Source organism: Phascolarctos cinereus, unplaced genomic scaffold (genome assembly GCF_003287225.1).
Source record: "Phascolarctos cinereus isolate Bilbo 61053 unplaced genomic scaffold, phaCin_HiC Scaffold_4;HRSCAF=312, whole genome shotgun sequence".
Classification (NCBI taxonomy): Eukaryota; Metazoa; Chordata; class Mammalia; order Diprotodontia; family Phascolarctidae; genus Phascolarctos; species Phascolarctos cinereus.
The window spans coordinates 138695826-138720311 of NW_027555847.1; the positions used below are offsets into that span (position 1 = coordinate 138695826).

The 24486-nt window shown below is 46.6% G+C and overlaps 1 protein-coding gene across 3 annotated transcripts; it reads right to left on the reverse strand.

Moving 5' to 3' along the window:
- Window positions 1-1799: 1799 nt before the first annotated feature.
- TFAP4 (transcription factor AP-4) lies at window positions 1800-24360 on the reverse strand. 3 transcript variants are annotated; one of them, XM_020995565.2, is made up of 7 exons: window positions 24060-24360; window positions 10186-10351; window positions 8434-8532; window positions 6657-6827; window positions 5659-5805; window positions 4011-4178; window positions 1800-2899 (listed from the first exon to the last, which is right to left on the reverse strand). In XM_020995565.2, exons 1-7 carry the CDS (start codon window positions 24146-24148, stop codon window positions 2699-2701), a joined length of 1041 nt encoding a protein of 346 aa, XP_020851224.1. In that variant the 5' UTR covers window positions 24149-24360; the 3' UTR covers window positions 1800-2698. The 3 variants fall into 3 exon arrangements, with proteins under 3 accessions (XP_020851224.1, XP_020851225.1, XP_078008773.1); XM_020995566.2 differs by lacking the exon at window positions 24060-24360 and adding an exon at window positions 23077-23165; XM_078152647.1 differs by lacking the exon at window positions 24060-24360 and adding an exon at window positions 11738-12070.
- Window positions 24361-24486: the final 126 nt, after the last annotated feature.

Below are 24486 nucleotides of genomic sequence, written 5' to 3' on the forward strand. Positions count from 1 at the left end.
TCACAGTATCTCTCTGACCAATGGAAAAGGAACTCCGCTTCGATCCCGCCAATTAGAACGGAGTACCGCCGCGGTGGGGTGAGGCTCAGAGCGCGGGGAGCCCCGGCGTTGAGTCCCAGGCGCTCAGGGCCCCCTGGCGCCAGGCTGAGGAACTTGCCTAGGAGTGAACGGGAGCAACCCCGCCCCCAAGCGGCCTTCCCTGCGGCAGCCGCGCAGGAGGCCAGGTACTGGCCAGCACAAAAGGTAAATGCCGCTGGGCCTGGTAGCCCGGCCTTTAAGGCCTCCACGATTACGTTCTGACCTTTTGAAAACTATTTTATTTTCCCCATTACATGTAAACAGACCTCTTTCTAAACTTCCCTTCTAACTTCGTACGGACAATTCACCTTTGCCCTTGAACACGACTCCCAAGGCCCTCCTCCAACCCAACCTCCTCCTCCACGAGGCCTTCCATGACTACTCTGGCCCACAATGCTCTCCCTCTAATCCTATGCACCTCTTATTTAGCACTGAATTTACCCAGCTTCCCACTCAAACTTCCCAATCTAAGGCTCCTTCAGGGTAAGGTCTGAGTACTTCATTTCTATCTCTCATTTTCCCTAGGACATGGCAAGAGCCCAATAAACATTGACCGAGTTGACTGAAATGTCCTTAGTCCAGACTGTAAACTCAGGGGGTCCCAATTCCCCAAAACAACAGCTCACCTTTATGCACACCTTACTGCTGCTTTAAAAAATGCTTTCCTCACACCAAGACACTGTAGTCAGAAGACCAAGTATCAATTTTTCCAAGTGTTTAGAGATCTTTTAGTCCTCATTGTTGTTGGGTCATATCAATTGTCTATCACCCCATTTGGGGTCTTCTTGGCAAAGATCCTAGAGTGGTTTGCCCTTTCCTTCTCCGGCTCATTTTGTAGATGAGGAAACTGAGGCAAACAGGATTAGGTGACTTGCCCAGGGTCACACAGCTAGTCAGTGTCTGGGGCCAGATTTGAACTCAGGAAATGAGCTTTCCTGATTCCAAACCCAGCGTTCTATCCACTGTGCCACCTAGCTGCTCAAGTAACTTGCCAAACATCTCCAAACTAGTCAATGGCAGAATTGGGACTTGAACCAGTATCACTGGACATGGGTCCAGAGCTTTGGCTCTACAACACAATACCTTCTTGTTTTACAGATGGAAAAACTGAGGCTCAGATATAACATACATACCTTGCCTAAAATCACCTGGCTAGTGACACAGCTGGGGTTCAAAAGATCAGCTGCCATGTACCCCCAGATGTGTTTAGGGAGTAAGAATGGATAGGGAGAAACTGAATGATTTTTCTCCTCTGGAGAGAAAGGAATTGATGCTCCTTTCCTGCCCAGCTTCCTGGGGGAAAAAGAAGGGAAAGAGAGTCCCTCTCCTTCCCAAGTGAGATTTCCAACAAAACAAAGAGCTAAGAACTTTTGAGACTGTCCCTAATCCTAATGAATTCTCCCCCCTCCCCAAACTTGGACAACTACTTAAGAAATGGTTCAGTTAATGCCCCTGTTGCTCCCATCTCCACTACCACTACTACCAGCACTCCCACACCTAGGATATTCCTGAAGTCAAAAATATTCTCTTCCTTCCCCTGGGAAACACTCCTTCCCACCCGCCCCACCTCCATTTCCTCACTGCCCAGCCCTTCTACAGACACTTGGCTCCTCCACACATAACAGAACGGCCACGGGCCACCTGGGCCTGGGTATAGAATGAGGCCCTTCACCACCACCAGCCCAGCACCCCAGCACAGACAGTCAGCAGGAGGCAAAGGCTCTAAAAAACAAAGTACAAACTTTATTTTGTTTCTTTACAAAGGCACAGTGGCCTTGTTTTTTTTTTCCCCATTTCTTAACAAAATATAATAGCTTCTCCCAGAACACAAAGACCTCAAAATTGTAAAAAACAACAGACAAAACGAAGAAAGGAAAGAAGGAAGGAAGAGGGAGAGAGAGAAAGGAAGAAAAAGAGAAAGAAAGAAAAGGACAGAGACAGCTGTGGCTGGAGGAGGGGGTAAACCTAGGGGGAAAGGTTGAGGGGGGGTAAAGAATAACAGCTAATTCTAGTGCTGAGCCAGGTGGAAAGGGAGGAGGGGGCATGAGAAAACCCCAAACCAAGAAGCCACATACACAACCCACCCCCACCCAGGCCCCCCAAACAGCCCCAGCCCAGCCAGACCCACAGCCCCCAAATCCATTTAAGTGCTTAAAGGGGAAAGAGGAACAAACAAGAGGGGGAGAGGGGAGAGAGAAAGGAGGAGAACAAGTGGTGGACTGGACGGGGTGGTCACTGTTTCAGGGCTGGCTTCTAAGAGGAGAGAAGAAATACCTTGGTATTTTTCTTCCCCCTTTTAAATTAAATGCGAAATGGTTTAGTGGAGAGGGGCCAGGGAGGTCCCTGACTTCCTCCCCAGCTTCTTCTAGCCGTGCCCTGGCCCCCTGGTACCACCTGTGTCCCAGCTCTGCCCTCCATCCTTCCCCACCTTCTCCAAAGTTGGGTGTGTTGGCTTTGTTAAGAATTACAGTATTGAAAAGAGGTCATAAAAGAGACCCAAATGACATTGTAATTTTGTAAAAATCTCTCCGCTCTGAGAACTCGAGCATTTCTCCCCACTTTTGCCCCTGCCCCCTCGCCCCCCTGAGGGTGGGGGGGGAGAGGAGGGCTGTGGGGGGGGTCAGGGGAGATCCCCATCCCCCGCTGGGTCCTCCTTGCTCTGGTCCATAGCATCACTGTCTGAGGCCTCTGAGTCTGAAGCTGTGTCAGAGGCAGGGGCTCCAGGGCAGGCCCGGACTGGCGGCTTCACAATCACCACCCGTCTCTGCTCTTCTTGTTCGTGTTCCTCCTGCTCTTGTGTGCCCTCGATGTGCTGAATTGCCTAAGAAGAAGGGGTTGGGGTAGGGGCAGGGACCCTGATCAGGCCTCCAGCTCATGAGCTCCCTAGACCCACAGCAGGCCCAGGACCTCACTCCCAAAAAACCCAGCTCTTCCCAAACCCTCCCTCCTCCACTGAGATCTCTCACTAGGAGGCCAAGGCCTCTCAACTTTGGTCAATCTAGGTGGGACACAGATCAGGGCAAAGGGTGGCCAAGGTGTCCCCTCCTGGCCATCTATACCACCACCTCCCGTGCCTACAACACAGTTATATATGCTGACAGCAAAGTGAAAGGTAAGACCTAACTAACTGACTAACAGACAAGCTGGACTGGGAATCCGGAAAACAATGAAGTTGGTTTTAAAAGTGCTTTTACGGAGTACAGAAACAATTTTGTTAACAGACCGGGCTAGCTACTTTCCTAAAAAAAAGTTTTAGAGTTTTTTGGGTTTTTTTTTAACCTCACTATTTATTAACTCAATAAAGGTATCTGTAATTATCTTCATTTCTCTATCAGAACTAAAAGTCTTTTAAATTTCCTCATATTACCCCCAAAGCTTGAGCAACTACATGATGAAAACCTGCATCTCTGATCTACCAGTCTGAGCCAGAGACAGGTCAAGCCTTCTCTTACATACTAGAGTACATCTGATGCCAGCCCACTTCCCTCCTGTGGACCACCAGATGACCCAGGAGGGAGAAAGCAGAGAAAGCACTCTTATACCCAAGTCCTCAGATGACCAGGCTCAAAAGTTAAAGGGACCCTAAAAGCCCCTGGCAATGTTAAGTCAGCATGTATATATTCTGTGTTCTCACCTCCTCAAGGCCAGGAGAGGGCTCAAGCCAGCTGTCTTACAACTCTTCCCCCACCCCCAACCCTTCCAAACCCTTTGTTTGACAATCCCTCTTCACCAGAGGGCTTTGTGCACATCCACTAACTCTGATCTTCCCAATGGATCTCTAGGACACATAAATATTATTCTCATTTTACAGATGAGGAAGCTCAGAGCAGTTTCACATAGTGCAAATGAAGATTTAATTTTTTTGCCCCATCCACATCCACAGACCCTGTAGACCAGCCTCTCAGAGCACACTTTGTCCCTCCCTTCTTTACCTGCACAATGGTGTCCAGGTTTTGCCGGGATGTGGAGACTGAGTTGATGACTGATGAAGGGCCCATGGTGACTACATTGACATGGTGGGAGGGTGGGGGTTGAGGAGCAGGCACAATCACTGTGGGGTGGTGGGTAGGAGCTGGTGGAGGCCCGTGAGGGGGCAGGAGCTGCAGAACACAGGATACAAGAATTGGCCTCAAGATACAGGTTCTATGCCCCATCAGATTGATTATGCCCTCCCTCCTTTGTCCCTGACATCCATTCGTACACCAAGTCCTGCCTATTCTTCCTATAAAACAGCTCTCACATCCATGAATACTTTCCATTATGACCACTCTTCCCCCTAGTCGAAGTTCTCACTATATCATTATTGGATTATTATAACTGCCTCTTATTGGTCTCTAGCTTCAAATCATCCTGCACATGTTGTGATAATCTTTAAATGACAAGACAATGAAGGCATCTGAGAGCTGGGAAGCAAAATATGAACTCCTTGCTTCGTCTGACATTCAAGGCCTTCCACAATCTGTCCAATCTCCCCAGTCAGCCTTCCATAGTAGCAGTCCCCAGCACCTACCCCTATCATTCTAAGAAAGATGTCCTCCCTGTTTCCACAACATAACGTGGGGACTCCCATTTCCATGCTTTGGATCTATGGTGTGCCTCTCCCCTCCCCCCTCCATCCAGAAATCCCTTCTCTGGGCCTCTAATCATCTTGAAACAGCCCAAATCCTTCATGAACCCTTCTCTGACCAGCGATGATCTCATTTTCTTCTCTGAATTCTTATGGCCTAATAATCTATCCAGTGGTTCCTACCCTTTAAGCATAAAGACCCCTTTTTAAGGACAAGAAAGTCAGGGACTCCACCCCATCTGAAAGTAATTGTCCTACTGGCTGAGAAATAGTAACTTACATTTATATATAAAGTGTTTTAAGTTACAAAAAGCACTCTCTTCACCATCCTATGAGATAAGTAGCATCATTATTGCCCCAATTCTGTGGATGAGGAAAATGAAGATCTAAATGGCTAATGGCTTGCCTATAGCTAGTAAATGTCTCAAGTGGGATTAGAACCCAATTTTCCTGTCCCCACATACAGCACTCTTTTCACTGCCTCTCAATATGTACAATGACAAAATGATACTTCACAAATCCCCTTCAATAATTCCACAACCCCCACGAGGTCCATAATCCATAGGTTGGGAACCACTGGTCTATACCACTACTAAATTAGGCCATTACAAACTGCCTTAACTTGCTCTGTAGTTCTTTCATGTATGAATGCCTTGTATATTCCAAATGCCCTGTAAACTCTTTAAGGGTACCCTTTCATCTCACCAACATAACCACCAGCACGGGTGGGGTTTGAAGGAGGCATCAGTAAAGGCTCCCTGAATGCCAGACTGAGGCACAGCCCAGACTGTCAATGCAGGAAAGGACTAGATCATCTGGTCCATCCCTCTCAGTGTGTGGAGGAGATACCTGAGGCCTAGAATAGGAATGACCTGGAACCCAGGTCACTTGGCTTCTGGCCAGGGATTCCACCATTCTGCCAGAGAGAGAGAGAGAGAGAGAGACACACACACACACACACACACACACACACACACACACACACACACACACACACCCTCTGCCATGCTCACCTGTGTGCGGAGCTGCTGCTGTTGCTGCTCACGCTCCAGCTTCTCCTGGTGCAGCAATCTCACCTGCTCCTGTTGCTGCTGTAGCTGGACTTGCTGGGCAATCACCTTCAGTTTCTCAGGGTACATGTGAGCCTCCAGAGAACGCACCTGTGGATAGTGCCGGCTCAGAAGGCTGGGCCTGGGACCTTTCCTACCCCACCACCAACTTGAGATCAAGGGACGAAGGGAACAGCTCTCTCTCCCCCAAAACCCCAGAATTCCTATTAAAAGGCCAAAGCCCATCTATCCTCCAAGTCTTTGGAAGCTTTAGAACTACAGAATATGGAATGTCACAGCTGGAAAAGGACCTTCTAACACAAAATTGGCAGAGCCTGGAGCAGGCAGCTTAGAATGTGAGAGGTAGGAAAGACCTTAGAACATAGAACATTTAAAGCTAGAAGAGACCTTGGAACATAATACAAAGAATGTTCAAGGTGGAAGGGACCATAGAACATAGGCTCTAAGACTTTTTAAGGGTATCTCAGAAGATGGAATATAGACAGTCAAAGCTGGGAGAGCTTAGAAATCATTCAGTCCTGCCCCTCCATTTTACAGGTAAGGAAACTGAGGCCTAAGGACACATAGGTAAAGTGTTTGACTTCAGTCTGGTACTTTTCACTAATCCACAGCTATCTTGCTGAATTTCAGATTTTAAATGTCCCAAGCACATTGCACAAAGTAGACAGACACTGATGCTTTTTAAACACGAGAAAGTTAACTGCCTTTGAATAGATGACAGTAAGCGAAGCAAGGAGCTGTGCCTTGCCCAGCTCTTACTAGGAAAACTGATAGCTCATAGCTCAGAGTTTCTTACTGAGAGCTCTGCCCACCTTCTTCCTGCCCATCATGAGAGGGTTGGAGCTTGTCCCTTCACCTCCACCAGGGGGCGTAACAGACCTACACTATGAGGCTAATAAACCAAGGTGGGAGTCCAGTGCGGCCCACCCCCTCCAACTCACCTGCTCCTCCAGCATCATTCGGACTGAACGCTCCTTGTCCAGTTGCTGTCTCAACTCGATCATCTCTCGCCTCAGGTCTTCAGCCTTCTCATCCTCCCAGATGTCTGGTGAGCCAATGCCCTCGTCCTTATCCTCTGCCCTCCGCCGTTTGGGAGATGAGCCACTCAGTTCCTGGGCACCCCGAGGGGGAGGGGGAGGGAGTCAGTGGCCAAAGCATCCCACCCAGGGAAGGATGTATGGCTGGTCCGGAGCCCCGTAGGAAGGGCTGGAGAAAGACGCCAGCCCCCATCCAAGCTGGGGACAATCAATGTGTTGGCAGTCAAATGCAGGTGACCCTGATCCTAAGCAAACCCACCACATGAAAATCCAACCTGACTTAGAAGCTTTCACCATAGAATTTCTTAAATTGCTAGCTCCCCTAGTAGAATAGCATGGTATCACAAAAAGAAGGCTGGTCTAGGATTTAGGAGAACTGGGTTCTAATCCCAGATCAGCAAATAACTATGACCTTGATCGTAGAGGCAAGTAGGTGGCTCAGTGGATAGAGTGCTGGGCCTGGAGTCAAAAGACCTGAGTTCAAAGCTAGCCTCAGACAAAGCTAGCTGTGCAATCCTGAGCAAATCATTTAACCTTTGTTTGCTTTAATCCACTGGAGAAGGAAATGGCAAACCACTCTAGTATTTTTTTTTTTGGCTAAGAAAACTACATGGACAGTATGGTCCATGGGGTCATGAAGAGTTGGACATGAATGAACAATTTAACAATAACTTGATTCTGGAATCCTAGCTTTACAGCTAGAATGAGCTTTAGGAATCACCTAGACTAACTGCTTCTTTTTTTTGAAAAATGGTGAATAAAGACCTGTCCCCCTTCTCCCACCTCCCTCCCATCTTATTTTTCCAATATCAAAGCAACCAATATCCTCAAAAATGCTTGCAAGAGATCTACCTAATGTAATATAGTAGTAGTATTTACAAAAATCTGATCTATACAACTTCATGAGAATACCGCTCCCATGGATTAACAACTGAGGCACTCAACATCCCCCGCTCCCATCCACAGTCTCCTATCCAGATCTCTGATTTATCTAGCAGTTTGGGCTGCGCTTCTCACTTAGGGCCCTGCTTCAGAGGGCTCAGCATGGTGTTAGCTCACATGCAGGGATCAACGCTCTTCGTACGAGACAGGAGAATGGGTCGAGCTCAAGCCTTACCTCCTTCAGAAAGTCTCCTGAGTCTTCCACTCTACCTTCATCATCCCCTTCTCTGACCACTATTACCATGCATCACTTCCCTGGCTGTTGTTGCCCTAATTACAACAGAAGCTCCATGAAGGAGGAAAGTGAGGTCCAGGGAAAAAAGAAGGGACATAGTGAGTCAGAGTCAGGGTCAAAAAGAGAATCCAGGTCTCCTGACTTTCAGGTCAGTATGTCCTTTTCCCTGAATCCCCACGGCTTACTGATCAGGCTCTATATCCCTGCTCAGACTTGGTCCCAACTAACCAGGGCACATACTCTGTCATATAGGAAAGGAACCCCTTTGCTGACCAGTTATGGGAAGGTTGACCAATGCCAGCCAAGTGTAACTTATACCTCCCTCTGAGGTGTTAACCAGACCAGGGCCATTTGTGCCCTGGTGAAGCAGTACCCACTAGGATGCACTCAGCCTGCGAAGGATGGTGGCATACCAAGAGGAAACGTTCCCACTGGTCAGGGAGACAGGGGATGAACTAGCAAGGCCTTAGGGGTGGAAGCCAGGTGGCCAAGGTGCATCCTTACCTGGATGAAGCGTTTGAGTTGTGTGTTTTGTTGTAAGAGCCTTGTTTTTTCCTGCTCCAGAGAAAAGATGTATTCTGCTGTCTGTTGGAGAATGGCTGCCTGCCAGGGAAGGAGGAAGAGGAGGATGCAAAGGGTCAGACCTTCTACCCTGCCCTGGTCAAAATCAACCCACAAGCACTGATTAAGCCTTTACTGAGAGCCAGGTACTGTGCTGAGCACTGGGGAGCCAAAGAGTGAGTACTCTCAAGGAGACTGTATTCTAATGGAGAAGAGGACATGCAAATAAATTGGTACAAATAAGATCCATATTGAGTCGAGGCGAGGTAACCTTGGAAAGTTCCTCAGCTGTTTGCTCCCTTTCCAGCCCCCCTAGTTCCCAGGAACTAAGACCCATTCCACCAAACTGTGTTTCTTTCTTTGGGGTTTTATAGTGTATCATTTCACAGCATCAAAAGATTTAATGCTTAAAAAGGGGGGGGAGGCCTGGGGCAGGGGGAGACTCTTAGAGTCTGTCTCTAGTTCAAATCCTTCATTTACAGATCAGGGAAATTTTGTAAAATAAAAGTTGGTCTGCCCTTCTTGTTGTCTCCTAAACACACACACACACACACACACACACACACACACACACACACACACACACACACACACCCCTTTGTTCATGCTATTCCTGCCACCTAAAATGCTTCTCCCTTCCTCCCTCTATCTCTCAGAATCCTAAAAGACTTTAAAGACCAAGCTCGTCCTGCCTCCTCCATGCCATCATCATTGCCCACCCCTGGCATCCCTTCCTTGCACTACACTCCTATGGCCTTCTTGCCTTTACATTCTCTACTTTAGGGGAGAGCCAGTCTTATTTATATCCCTCACCATGTTGCCGAGCACAGGACTGGGCAGACACTCCATGAATGGAGCAATATGCACATGTCCAGCTTCCATTCATTGCAGAGGTGGGGGACTACAAGGGCAGAATACCGCATATGCTGTCAGACATTACCACTCTATTGGTTAGTTGGTTTTGCTGAACTGTCTTTTTTCTCTTGCTTTTTAAAATATGTTACAGGGGACGATTCACTAGACAGAGATAGGGGAGCAATATATCTGGAAACGGATGTGAGATAAAAACAAAAGGCATCAATCAAAATTAAACATTTTTTTTTCTTTCAAGAAAACTCATTCGCTGGTCATTCAAACTTGAACAATTTAACAAGCTAAGAAGTTAACCGCCTGAGGGGCAGCTAGGTGGCGCAGTGGATACAGCACTGGCCTTGGAGTCAGGACGACCTGAGCTCAAATCTGGCCTCCAACACATGACACTTACTAGCTGTGTGACCCTGGGCAAGTCACTTAACCCTGACTGCCTCACCAAAAATTAAAAAAAAAAAAGTTAACCACCTGCTATGGGAAACACACTGTACCAGGTGCTACACAGCAAAGGCATGGGACCTACCCTACTATCGAGAAGCTTATAGTTTTAATAGAGTTGAGAGTCATAAAGATCTGGTAACAACAACAAAAACTTCTGTCACCACCTCCCTTCTCCCCGTCCTCTCTCTTCCTTATACAACGTAGAAAAAGGATGAAACAATCAGACTTGAAAAGAAGAATCACACTTTGGGAAACATTTGACCAAACTGGCATTGATTCCCCTTTATTTCTAGCCAGAGTCCAATGAGAAAGGGATCAACCTGTAAAACAATCACCCCAGGAAACTTTCTTTCCTGCTTCTCTCCCAGGCTAAGTCCTACTCACCTTGCTGAGTTTCTCTCCATCTGTGTGTGGGATGAGGGTTTTCAGGGACTGGAACCCTGCATTAATGCTCTGCATCCGCCTTCTCTCATTGCTGTTGGCAATCTCCCGACGTATCCGACGCTCCTGGTCCCTCTGAGTCTCTGGGGTCAGTGGAATGTTGGCCAGGCTGTAAGAAGAAAGGAGCCCATCAGCCAATCAGAGGGAAGGAGAGAGGGACATAAGCTGGTGCATGTCCTCCTGCCATCCCCATCTCTACCAGTCTTCCTCCAATAGCTCTCCTGCCCCCTTTTCCTTACACATCTCCAGAGAGAAAAGGAGGGGAGGACTAAGAAGAGAACACAAAATCCCACTTCCTGTCACTAATACATTCCAGGGATATGAACATAATCCCATCATCCATCTCCATTGGACACCCAGATAAAGCAGAGAGCCAAGCTGACCCAGTGACCATTCCTACTCCGCTACTTCTGGTTTGTCCCCTGATCTGATGAAGACTCAAGCCCAAGAGGTCTGGACACAGCTCTGATGAACAGGGAGGTTTACAGCCACATTGAGGTTTATAGGTCATTCACAGCATCAGAAACACTTAGCAGGATCAGGCCTCTGAGACGGGACCAAGAGGCAATTGAGGTAAGGCCAAGGTTACTTTCACAGGTTAGAAACTGGCTTCAAAAACCCTCTGTGAGTCATCAGGAATTGATCAGTTCTCTCAGGTCCCCTCCCCGAACCCGTTTTTATGTCTAGCTTATACTTCAACCATAGAATTTAAGAAATGGAAGGTACTTGAACGATCACTTAGTCCAACCCCTACCTTTTTACAGACGATGAAACTGAGAAGGGAAGTGCACTGTATTACATTGGGAGGCACCAGAAAGAACACTACCTCTGAAGTCAAAGGACCATGGTTCAAATCCTGCCTCAAACACTAACCATATGACATTGGGCAAGTGACTTAACCTCCTTCGGCACATGAGAGTGCTAGATTAGAAGGCCTCTGAGGTCTCTTCCAGCTCCAAATCTATGATCCAAGATCACAAAATGTCAATGGGACATATGGACTAGAACCCCAGTGTCCTGGTTATTAAGTGTATTACGTGTATACATACATGCATACGGGGAGTCTCAAAAGTCTTAGTGACGTTTTTAAGCTACTAAAGTTTTAAACTACACTGAAAATTCTGGGACACCCAGTATACATCTCTGATCTCTATGTCCTAAAACATCCTCCTTCTAGCTTCAAAGGGAAGGAAGGAGCGCCCTCGGTCAAGAATCTGGGGATTTGGTAATTCAGCCAATGCTCCCCTAACCCTTCTATGGTTTTATATACTTTCCTTACAGCCCCTCTTTCCAGATTAAAACCGTCTTGCTGTTCATCTAGTTAGCCCACCCTCACATCCACTTGTTCCTTCCCAACCACCCCACATCACACGATGATCCCAGAACAGCAGTCACCCACCTCCTCACAGGGGATTTCCTCTCCGCTCTAACTCCCAAGGAACCCACTGTATTATCCCAGAGTCATCCTGCTGCACCCCAGAGGAGGCTGCACTACCTTACTTCAAAAGGACATGACTCCCAGCATCCTTTGGGGTCATTCATTCCACTGTTAAAGAACAGGCAACAGAGCCCATGGGGGAAAAGGACAATTCAACTTTGGGTGAGGGAGGGGCATGCTGGTCATAAGAAGAAGCTGGGGGTAGGGGGGGAACAGAAGAGAAAATTTAGCAGGCAATAGGGACGGATGGACGGATGGAGTCTGAGTAACAAATGCCACCACTCCCAAGGGGCCTGTGTGTGTGGCCTAGGATGAGAAGTATCCCCCCTAGTTCCCATTCTGGGTCCTTTCCCCCCTTCTCCCCTAAACTAATGGCTTCCAGATGCTGTGATCCCAGCAGAGGCCAGCTGGCCCCACCCAAAACCACAGCTCCTGCCTGCTTCCTGCCAAGCCCCCTCCCTAGGCGACCTGCCCCAGGGACAGGGGAGTGGGCCCCAGTCCCCCTCTTTTCTCACAGTATCTTCCCTCATAACCTTGAACCAGGAGGAGAATCAACAACAATCTTGTTGCCTCCAATCCCATCACCAGGAAATCCTACTGAGTAAAAGGAATCTAGGGAGGGAGGGAGGCCCTCAGAAACCCTCAAAGGGGAAATGAATCCAGCCTTCAGCAAAGTCATTTTCTCCATCAAGGAGCCCTCAGAAATCATCACTTACCTCCTCACATACACACAGTAATAGGAAACCCAGCATAACTCTTTGACTCAGCACAGGTTAAAAAGGGTCATCCCTGGCTCCTTTCCCCAGTCCAATTTCAGTGGGGGGAAAAAAAAAAAGGGAAGGGGGCTTATCACCAAAACCCAGGAAACAAATACAATATCTAGAATAGTTAGCTCCTGTGGCAAAGAAAGAAAAACTGAGGATGACAGTCAAGAGTACCAGACCCACCACTATCTCATTTGGTGACCCTGGCCAGTACAATTTTTGTTTCTTCTACTGTCAAATGAGAATAATCATCCCTACCCTTCATGAAATGATCTCCCTCCCAAATGATCTTATGTATATATATTTACCAACTTCATATATATGCTATTTTTGTGTCCCTGTTGTCTCCCCCATTAGAATGAAAACTCCTTGTGAATGGAGATTGTTTCGTTCTTTGTACCTTGATCCTTAGCACCTAGCACATGGGAGGCACTTAATTTAAGTTTACAGAGTGTTTTAAAGTTTGCAAAGCACTTTACATACATCATGTGATTTGAGCCCCCCTAAAAATCCAGTGAGATAAGTACTACAGAAATCTCCATTTTGGGGATGAAGAAACTGAAGTTCAAATTGGTTCAGTAATTTGCCCATGGTCCCATAGCTACTAAGTGTAGGAAGCAGGATTCTAATCTAACTCTTCCAGACGCTACAACACTCTACAGACTGCTTACAACCCCAGGGAGGAAATCAGCACTAACAAGTTTCACGCCACTTCTCACCTGATACCAAACACACACACACACACACACACACACACAACACACACCACACACACACTTGAGCGCTTGTGCGCTCTCACGAGCACGCGCTCTCTCTCTCTCTCTCTCTCTCTCTCTCTCTCTCTCTTCACTGAAGAAGATAGCATACCATAGGTATCATGGAAAGTGACCAGAGAAGCCTCCTTCTAGAGCCTGGCCACTAAACAGTCTGTCTACAGGGGGTTACCCCAAAGAGCTGGAGGCCAAATATTGACCTTAGGGGCAGCTCCAGAACAAGGCAGCCCTCCCCCAAGAAGGGCAGGATCAGACCCAAATTCTCTGGACATAGGACATCAGATCTAGAAGGAACTCTAATTCATTCATTTTGCAAATAGGGAAAATGAAGCCCAGATGATGAGTGATTGGATCTTCGTTTCTGTCTTTGTAGCACCAGGGTCTGATACATAGTAGATAATAAATACATGCTTGTTAAATCAATGAACAAACATTGGTTTAGACTTGCTGAGCTGAACCCCCCCAAGGGCACATAACAAATCAGAGTATTATCAGTACTACTGGGTTTGCAACGGTGTTTCTCCTGTTTCCCAGTCCCCTGCACCACACTTAATGTTAATAATGTCTTCACTGGTGTGAATGGTATGTGTAGGGGAAGTGGGGGAGCAGAGTCAGTAATGTTAAGGGTGGGCCATGGAATGGGAAGTTATAGAGACCTGACCAAAATCAGCCTTAAGATACTGACCCTAAACCTGGCAACATCAGAGCTCCCAGGATTTCTTGGCACAGGAAACACTAGAAGCATACTGAACTGACTGGATGAAAAGCAATGGATTTTGGAGTCAAAAGGCCTGGATTCAAATCTACCTCTTATTAGCTGGTACAACTTTAGGCTACCCTCCCCTCTCCAAGCCTCAAGGAACTCATCTGTTTGGTTACATTAGCTGGTAGATCTTTTCTTCTAGCTCCAAATTCTTTGCTCCAAAGATTCCCCAGGGAGTCAGCCCCACCCCCACCCCTTTCAGGGAACAGCTATAATCTCAAAACAAAGCTGGGTCCTTTAACTACCCAAAGCTGAGGTTAGGGTAGAGTTTCCCAGGGGCTCCTAGGGAAGGAGAGGAATTGTCCATTCTTAAGCCGGTATAGAAGAGACCTTAAACTTCTTCTGGGACTTATGAGATCATCCAATATTAAGAAGTCAGCACCAAAAAAATTAAAATATAAATTTTTTAAAAAATGAATGAATGAATAAATAAATAAATACATAAATAAATACATAAATAAATACACGAATGAATAAATAAGAAGTCAGCACCTCAAGAGTACGCTTTCCAGAAAGGTCAAAGACCAGGCAGCCTGAGCACCAGACTGGGGCACAGAGCAGGGCTGAAGAGATCAGGGGCAAAAAAAGTCTTGCTTTCTAAGACTTTGTGCTTTGCCATTAATTCACATTAGTGTACCCCCCACCCCCAGGAAGTCCAGATACTTCCTTTGCCTGGGTCCTAGTCCCGGCTCCATTACATCCTAGGGACCTGTTTCCCCAATTGAGAAATCAAATGGGAAAAATGATGGCAAAGTGCTTTGGAAATCATAAAAGCTAGGGCACACTGACACAGCATATTGGAAAGAGTCTTAGCCTCTGGATTTAAACTCAGAAGACCTGGATTTGAATTTGTGTCATTTACTAGCGATGGGAGTTTAAGCACCTCACCTCCTCTCTAAACCTGAGGGAATTGATCTGTATTTTTATATTGGAGCCTTTACTTTCTTTTCCTTAGTCCTATGTCTAAATCAAGAGGACCCGACATCAAATTCCACCCCCACTGCTTAACTACCTACATGACATTGAACAGGTTAGTTTTCCTCTCTTTCAAAGGGGAGAAAGCATTCTGGAAACCTAAAGCCCCACAGAAATGGATGGTGTGATTATTTTCATGTCTACTCTCCCATCTGATCACTCCCTGCAAGGCAGGCAGGAATATGATTATTCCCTCCATTTTATGGATGAAAAAGCTGAGGCTAGATTGAGTCAAGCAATTCATCCAAGAACAGCAAATGAGTTTGTAAAGAAGGACCTTTCCGCATCCCCAGCGCTTAGCACAGTGCCTGGCACATACTTAGTAAGAGCTTAGAAAAAGCTTCTTGACTAAGTCCCCATACTCTGTCCTGCCCTTGGGTCCCAAATGATTCTTCTGAAGCTAGATGTGTAACTCCCAACACCACCCCTCAATTCTGGAACCCAAAACGCTCCTTCAAAGTCCACAGGTAAAAAAGGGTAGCTAGTGTTGGTCTGTGGCTATTCAAAAATTTCTTTCCCTCAAGATGGGGCCAGGACAAAGACCTCAGGACCAGTTTTGTGACCACAATAATAACTCCCACCTTGGTCGGGGGAAGGGAGGACAGGGGAGGTTCCCTGTATGTCTAGCTGTTCTCTGGAATCACGTCAGACGCCAGAGTTTAGGAAACAAGATAGAGTCCAGCAAGGACTGCCCAGTATTAGGAGCTGCTGTTCTTTTGTTCCACTCAAATCCCTTCCCTCCCATAGACTTTCCCTCCAATTCTCCTCTTCCACCATGCTCCCTATCATTTCTCAGCCTGGCTTACTAGAAACACTGCTTTGGAGTTAGGACAGCAGGGCTCAGAGCCAGACGACTTTGGCCAGGGCATCTCCTTTCTCACAGGAAGTGTGTGTGGTAGTAGACTGAGCACCAGACTCCAAGCCAGGAAGAGCCAATCCTGCCTCAGGTGCTTGTGAGCAAGGTAACCATGGAGCAATTCATTGAACTTCTCTGTGCCTTGGTTTCCTCACCTGTAAAATGGCGATAATAATAACACCTATCTTACAGGTGTTTCATGAGGATAATATTGAATAATAGCTGCAAAGGCATTATAAATATTAGTGCTCTATAAATGCGAGTTATCATTAAAATGAAAGGGTTGAACTGGATGTTTTCTTAAGTCCTTTCTAACTCTACGTCCTAAGGCCCTTTTTCCAGCTCTGGCTAATTAATCATTCAATGATTTCTATGATCCTCCCCAAACTCCATTATCCAGCATGGGAGGTAAGAGTGGAGAGGCAAAGCTATGTTCTGATTAAATTTTTTGGTTTCTCAAAAATCTCATCGGAGCATAGAGATAACTCCTGGTTCTCAGAGGCTACAACAAACAAAGTAGAAATGCTGATAAGTTTTATTAATCAATCATCAAGCATATATTAAATGCCTACTATGTTCTAGGCAGTGTGCAGAGTGCTAAGAATACAAATATGTTTAAACCATTTGCTAAGGCATGAAAGAACTGTGAGCCAAAGAGGTGGAGAAAATACATTGATGAATTGCCGACCCTTGAATCATCAAAGAAGTTTCTATCTGTGCCTCACTCGGAGTGCCCCTTTCAAAAGAATTAGAGCGCAATAAAATGTGCCATATTGGGCTGAAATATGGGCTATACTCAAATATAGGCTGCAGCTCTAAAATGAAATCTTTTTGAAAGAAAAAACAGAAAGATATATACACCAATTACAGATCACACTCAGGTTTTCAGTAAGCCAAATATAGGGGGAAAACATCCCTGAATTCAGCCCAATATAGTACTTAACACCAAAGCTACATTAAGACCAATTTAATCTTTCTTTGATGATTCATAAGGCACTTGACGACCTTACTTTGCCTTCGGAGGTCATCGTAAGCAATAATTATTATTGTCCTTTAAATGGACCCCAGTACAGGAAAGATCCCAGCTGAACAACTGCCCGCTACACAGAATGCCAGATAGACTAGCTTGAAGCAAACTGCCAAAAGAGCTGGCCTTAGAGCCAACATCAGATCTGTGTGGAAACACATTCCTTAGGGGTCTTCTTGTTTTAAGGGCCGGAAGCAGGTGGAGGAGGGTGCGATGGAAACATCAACAGTCGCTGGGGCAGGGGTAGTCCTGATGCCTGCCGGGTGAGTTCTAAAGAAGACCTTTTCTCACCCAACTTTACGTCCCTCTAATGATGTGGAGGTTTTTGTTACTAGAAGTAATGTGGTTTATTACATTACTAGAGGTAATGTGGTATAGTGGATAGTGTTGGACTTGAACCAGGAAAGATCTTAGTTCAAATCCTGCCTCTGATGTGGGACTTCAAACATGTAACTCAACCTTTCTGAGCCTTAGTTTTCACATCTGTAAAACAGGGATAATAATACATCTAGTACCTATTTTACAAGGTTATTTCGGAGGCTCAAATAAGTGAGGGTAAAAAAGTCTTTTGCAGACTTTAAAGTGTGCTAATAAACAGGGTATAGTATACTGGAGCCAGATCCAGACAGCCAATTAAAATCTTTCAGGGTGAGCATTTACACTTTGGAAATTGGCAAGCTCCAAATCAGGGCTTGATTTATTGTTTTATTGATTGTCTAGACTTCAGAAAGTGATGGAGAATGTTAATAATGAAGATTAAACTTGAAGTATGTTAGAGAGAGACAGCTGTTAACCACTTACCAGCACATCCCTGGATAGAAATGTCACTTAATGGCATCCTTCCTTCTGATTAACCACAATAGCCCTGTGAGGCAGGTGGTGTATTATTCCCCATTTTACAAATGAGGAAACCAAGGCTCGGGAGAGGCCACATTCACACAAGCAAATAAATATCAGCATAAACATGTCATCAAACCCAATGCTCTGAAAAAAGTCATAGGATCATAGATTTTAAAATAGAAGGGGCCTCTAGCGTCATCTAACAAAACTCTCTCATTTCACAAAGAGATAACGAAACTCATAGCCAGAGAAACGAAATGACCAACGAGGGATTAAGAGGCAGCGCCGGGGCAGCTAGGTGGCACGGTGGATAGAGAATCGGCCCTGAAGTCTGGAAGATCTGAGTTAAAATCCCACCTCAGACCAAACACTTGACACTTACTAGCTGTGTGACTCTGGGCAAGTCACTTAACCCCAAATGCCTTTAAAAAAAGAGAGAGAGAGGCAGTGCCAAGATTCTAACCCAGGTCCTCTGACCCCAGATCCAGGGCTCTTCAATGAATCAATCAATCCACAAGCATTTATTAAGGGTTTACTATGTGGCCACTATATTGATGCTAGAAATAGAAGTCCCTAACAAACTGATGGTGGGCAGTAAGTATTCTACTGAGAAAAGTATTAGTTTACTCAACTGCAAAACAGGAATAAGTCTTGCCCTACTTATATCAAAGGATTGTGGTATGGCTCAAGTGAAGAAAAAAGTTATAAATGCACTTTGCCAACTGCAAATCACTGTATAGTACAAAGGACTGTTATTATTATTTAGCAGATCCTTAGAGGGCAAGAGTATCTAACATGGTAAACTTAAAACATAAGGCTAATAGTTACTTTTTCAGTTTATTACACAAGACTCAATCTCTGGTCTTCCTCGCTATTGGTTTGCAAGAAACTGGTACTTCCTTCTCTTTCCAGGACATTTCCATTCCTAACCCCCACGTACTGGTGTCAGATGCTAGAAGACCCAGTGGCAACCTGGAAGCTTCTGGATTCTAGCTCCTAGCCAACACTTCGAGTTATGCAAGATCTTATATCCAAGGTCTGTCTTAAATTTCTCAGCTCTACACGTATACCTGGGATCATAGAATTAGTCTAAACCTCTAGCAGGATCAAGCGAGGTAACTACATGTAAAGCACTTTGCAAAACTCAAAGGGCTCTATAAATGCTGGATCTGTTATTTTGCAGAAAAGGAATATAAGGCCTGGGGAGGTTATAAGTTACTTGCTCCAAATCCCATACAGTTAAGTAAATAGCATCCATTTCCAAGGAGGTTCAGAACACAATTCGTATTGCCCTGCATCAGAAAGTCACTTGTCTATGTGGGAAAAAATTAGGTACATTTTGAACCTAATATCCTTTCACCAAGTGAGACCAGCTTAAGCTGGGAAACTTAAGATGAGTGGGACTTAATGTTCCTTATTTTTTCAAAGTTGTATCTCAGCAATACTCATCCAGAGTGGATTCTAATTCCCAGTGAGGAGCAACCCAACACTCCCCAGCTGAAGGAAACACTGCCTGCTATAAGCAAAAAACCAAAGAACGTTACAGCTAGAAGAGACCTTAAAGATCCATTTCCAAATCCCTCAACCTTTCCTTGGGCAAGTGACTTAACCTCTGCTTGCCTCAGTTTCCTCAACTACAAAACGTGGATAATAACAGCACCTACCTCACTGGGGTCTTATAAGGATCAAACAAGATAATATTTGTAAAGCACTTAGCAGCGTCTGGCACATAGTACTTAATAACACTCATTCCCTTCGCTTCCCAAAATCTTTCTCCACCTAACCAGTAAAAATAATAAAAAATTTATTTGTACAGTGATTTTAAAGTTTACAAAGCATTCTCCTCTTGTAACTACCCCATGAAATAGTTAGCATAAGAATTATGATCTCTGTTTTACCGATGAGGAAACTGAGCCTCAGAGATGATGGATGACCCATTCAAACATCACATGGAAAGTAAGTGTTGGAGCTGGAGATCTGAAATTGTTTCCATTCCAAGGCTGCTTCCCCCACCTCATTCTTACTTCCCCTTACTAGCAGGGTTCTGATCTGGTCAGGCCATTGCCATCAGAGGCAGCATGGCATATAGCAGAAAGAGCAATGAACTTGGAGTCTGGGTAGACTTGCGTTCCTTTCACACTAGGTTCCACACTTACTAGCTGTATAGCAAGTTGGTATCCCTCTCTGGGTCTCAATTTTCTCAGTCTGTGAAACTGAGAGAATACCTAAAGCATCTATCTCAAGGCTGTTATGAGGACTAAATGAGAAATAATGTATATAAATTCCTTGTAAGCCTCAAAGCACTATTATGTATGTGTATATATATATAAATGTATATATACACACACACACATAAACACACCACTGACCCAATTCCTACCCAGAAGAGGCTTCCCACCAAGTACTCTCTACATTTCCAAATCTTTCTCTTTCTTCAAGTCCTCCCTCATTCTCCTTGCAACTTGGTGCAATGGCCTGAGTCCTAAACTCAAAGAAAATCTGGGTTCTAAAGATCCATTCTGCCATAAAGTCGATATTTCACATCAGGGAAGACATTTTCCTACTTTGCATCTTAATTTCCTGTAAATGACAGATTTGGGCTGGATCAGGGGCTCTTAACCTGGGGTCCATTACTTATTTTAACATTGTAATAACTGCATTTCAATATAATTTTCCTTTGTAAACCTTGGTATTTTATTTTATGCATTTAAAAGCATGATTCTGAGAAGGGGTGCAAAGGCTTCGGCAGACTGCCAAAGGAGTCCACAAAACAAAAAAGTATTAAATAAGACCAATTCCAGCTCTGACATTCATTCTCTATTTCTCTGACCATTGCAATCCAATGATTTCTCCCTACTGGTGCACTCAGCACACCATTACAATTTCCCTCTGTATCCCAAGTGCAACACCAAAAGTTTTTCCTTGCACCTGGCCTAAATCCCCTGTACTACCATTCATGCCTATTCCCCAAAGGGGAGAAAGGCTGATGTCAAGGACAGACTCTGCACCTGCTTCACAGGGCACCAGGGTTAGACAAGGATTGTATATATATAAGTTCAGGGGTGTGATCTGACCCACAGGACACTGAAATCTAAGAATCAAGCCACAAGCTCATACCAGGTGGGTAAACAGCTGTTCTGGGCTGGTGTTTCTGCCACATCTCACACTTTCAGAAACCAGTGTAAGGAATGCATCTCTTATTTTAGATTACAGCAGACCCAAATTAAAGGAAGAGAAACACATTAAGAGTATCTGCCAGCACAAACAAGGGTTCCAACAGGCCTACAGAAGCTTCAGACCCTGGGTTTCAATTTGGTAAGATGCCCAGAAACCTCACAGGGAAAAGAGTTGCCAAGTGGTCAAAACAGAATTCCTGGGAATCCCATTCTCCACATGCTCAGGCCTGGCTGACTGGACAGCAGCTGCCTCCTGGCTGACTCTGCTTCCTTTCCTAAATCTCCCTCCATACTCCTCCTCCCTTACCAGACTGGCCTCAGTGCTTGGAATGCCCTCTCCTCTTGCCTCATCAATCCATAACTAATCATCCTTACAGGGGCCAACTTAAAATCCCCCTTTTCTCCTCCTCTGAGAAGTCTACCCTGACTTTCCCAGATACGCTGGTTATCTTCCTGTATCTTTACCCTTGTGTGCTCCTGATTTAGCTCCTGAAGATCAAATAAAATCGGAGAGCCAGAATTTCAATAGTACTTGACCACTTCACAAAATGCTTCCCTCAACAATCCTGAGGGGTACACAGCAGTGCAAGTCCTCATTTTACATCTAAGGAAGCTCAAGCTGAGAGACAGGTTAAGTGATGTGCCCAGGGTCACCAAGCCTGTAATTGAGTCCAGGTCTCCCAACTTCTAGTCAATACTCTTTCCACTGTATACCATATTGACTTAGAACTGAAGGAATGCTAAGCATTCTAATATATCCCCTTCGTTACAGCTGAGGAAACCGAGACAACAGACAGTGAGAAAAGTGCCTCACTTAACGTCACCTGGCATACACTATCTTTTCAGGTCTGAGTATTAATCCTATTTTGTAGGTAAATTTTTTTGAGGGAAGGCATCAGCTTTATTCATACTAACAACAAACTTACACTTTCACACATTTCTTCAAACTTGTGAAGTAGGTAGTTCAAAGGTTTCTATCACCATCAAAGTTGAAAGAGTGCAAGGCCTGGAGTCAGGAAGACTCATCTTCCTGAATACAAATCTGGGCACAGTACTAGTGGGCAAGTCATTTAACCCTGTTTGCCTCAGTTTCCCCACCTGTAAAATGAACTGGAGAAGGAAATGGCAAACCACTCCAGTATCTCTGCCAAGAAATCCCCAAATGGGGTCACAAAGAATGGGATGAGACTGAACAACAACATAAAGAAACTGAGGCTCAGAGAGAAAAAAAAACATTGCCAAGGTCAAACAACTTATTAAGAGGTCTTCTAAGTTCACAGCTATTTCCATCACACTATGAGAGTCTTCTATACACCCCCAACGTCAGTACTAGGGAAGTTTATCATATGACATTAGCACTGAGACCTCAGAGACCATCCAATTTCAAGCCCTTTATTTTACTTATTGATTATATGATCGGCAGAGCTGGACAGCGTGAATGGAAGGAAGCTGCCGATCCTGACTGTGAGGCTGAAATCAAGATCCAAGGCTAAGAATTGATTAAAGTTCCCTCATTTTCTTTCTGCCCTCAAAAGATGACACTCCCTCCTCCCCATTAACCAACCCAGTCTTAGTTCCCTAAGCCAAGAGTTCCTGTCTCTACCAGTGTACCTTTCCACTACCCTACTCCCGGGAGAGAAATTTGAGAGGGGTTCCACTACGACTCTGCAAAGATTAAGTTAGTGAGGTCTGGGTGTGCAAAGGCAGAAGACTCCAGAAAATTCTCCCTACTGAGCATAAGGAAGTGAGGAAATCGATGGGGTCCCACATGTCACGTTCCTTGAAAGTCCTGCTCAATTTATCCCAATGAGCCCCGAGAGTTTGGGGGCACTTCTGGAGGGAGGGCCCCGAGCTGGCTGCTCCTAAGCAGCAGCCACCTGCCCAGACACACGATGTTTGCCAGTCATGGAGTCTATTGGGGCGGGAGGGCTGCCTAACACCCCCAAAACCATTAGCATTTCAAAGTTAAGGTCCCAGAGAGTCCAGGCTCGCAAACTTCCCCATCCCCAAATCTGCTGGGTAGCAAGGACCAAGCCTGCACAAACACAAGAGTTCTTGGAAACTAAATTCTTTCAGTTTCTGCCTGGGGGTTGGCGGACGTGCTGTCTGGGAGTTTGTGGCAGAGACCCACGTGGAAAAGGGACAGAACGAAACCGGCGGCGGGAGGAGGGGAAAGTGGCCCCCAGCCTGGGCTGGGGAGGGGGAGGGGGAAGTAGGCCTACCCCGCAACTCATGGTAAATCTCTCCCGTCCGGAGCTCCCTGCCCTTCCCCCTCCCGCGTGGACCATGCTTTGTGCATGGAAAGCGTGGCCCGGGCAGCGCCTACAGCTCCCACAATCCCGCACACTAGGGGCCCGCGAGAACTACATCTCCCAGGAGACCGCGGGCGGAGATCCGCCTACTCCAAGAGGGCTGCAGAGTCACGTCCAGGCCTCGCTGGTAAACAGCGCCCCAGCGCTGGCGAGCCGCCCCCAACGTGCCCAGGGGTCACCGGCTGCCCTATCCCAGGCGACTAGCTCCAAAAGCTCCCGGCTCACCCCTAACCCACGCGCACACACACCACACATGCACACACACCACACCGCACACACACCAAGGGACACCCCCATTCCTACCCGACTGTTTGCAAACACGCACATCGCCTCCCCCCTTTCCCCACCCCCACCCGACCAGAGCAGCCCGGAGGAGCAGCATGGCTGCATTGTAACCACTGCCGCCTGCAACCTGGCCCCGTGCACGCCCCAGCCCCGCAAGCCAGTACCCCGCGGAGTCCCGTCCCTCTTCCCCTCCCCCCCGCAAAAAAAAAAAGCCCTTCTCAGCGCCAAGCGAGAACCAGAGTGAAGAGGAGGAGGGAAAGGAAGCCGCCGCGGGAGAGGGGGAGGAGGAGGAAGAGGGGGAGAAAGCGACCAGCATGGCCGGGACTGCTGCAGAACCACGTGGGTCTGTTTGCAATTTACAAACGTCGCGACTCGCTCGCCTGCACCAGACAAAAGTAGCTGGGGCGCGCTCAGGGGCTGCCTGGGGTCCCGGCGCTCTAAAGGAGAAGCCCCAGCGAGCCTCCGCACGCGGTGCAGCAGCCCCTCTGCTCTCGGCGGCGCCTAAGAAAGGAGTCGGGCCGGTGCCATGCCATGCACACACATGCGCCGAGGGCAGGCTGGCCAGGGGTTGCATTAGGGGAAAAAAAAAGGGGGGGAGCGGTACACACCTACAGAGCCCTCCTATCACTTCTTTCTCTGTTTTCCTGAAATGTTGCAAAGAGGGCACCTTCTGAGCGGGCACCATGAAATACTCCATAGCGATCAGCACCCCCCTTCTCTGCAAAAGCCAAGTCCGTGGTCCCGATCCGCAGGAGAATGCAAAATGGAAATCCGAATCAAAGGGCAGCGTCGGAGGTGCTGGCTCTCCCGGTCCCAGATGCTGGCGGCAAGGGGGGGGAGAAGGAGGGAGGGGGAGGTCTCTCCGGCCTGCCTCCCCGTGCGTGTGTGTGAGTGTGTGTGTATGTGTGTTTGCAGCTGATCAGATGTCTGTTTCAAGGCGGGAAACAGCTGGTGAAAACTCAGCACTCCCCCGGCCTCCTTCCGCGGAGTAAGGAATTGCATGTAAACAAAGGACTATTTGCAGCGCCCCCCGGG

Bases quoted from the DNA above. Each gene is read 5' to 3' on its own strand.
- TFAP4 (XM_020995565.2), bottom strand. From the start codon at position 24,148: ATGGAGTATTTCATGGTGCCCGCTCAGAAGGTGCCCTCTTTGCAACAT. The intron at 4,179-5,658 runs GTGAGCATGGCA...TGTGTTCTGCAG, and splicing joins AGCAGCAGCTCCGCACACAG to CTCCTGCCCCCTCACGGGCC. The intron at 2,900-4,010 runs GTAAAGAAGGGA...CCTTCTTCTTAG, and splicing joins ACCTGGACACCATTGTGCAG to GCAATTCAGCACATCGAGGG.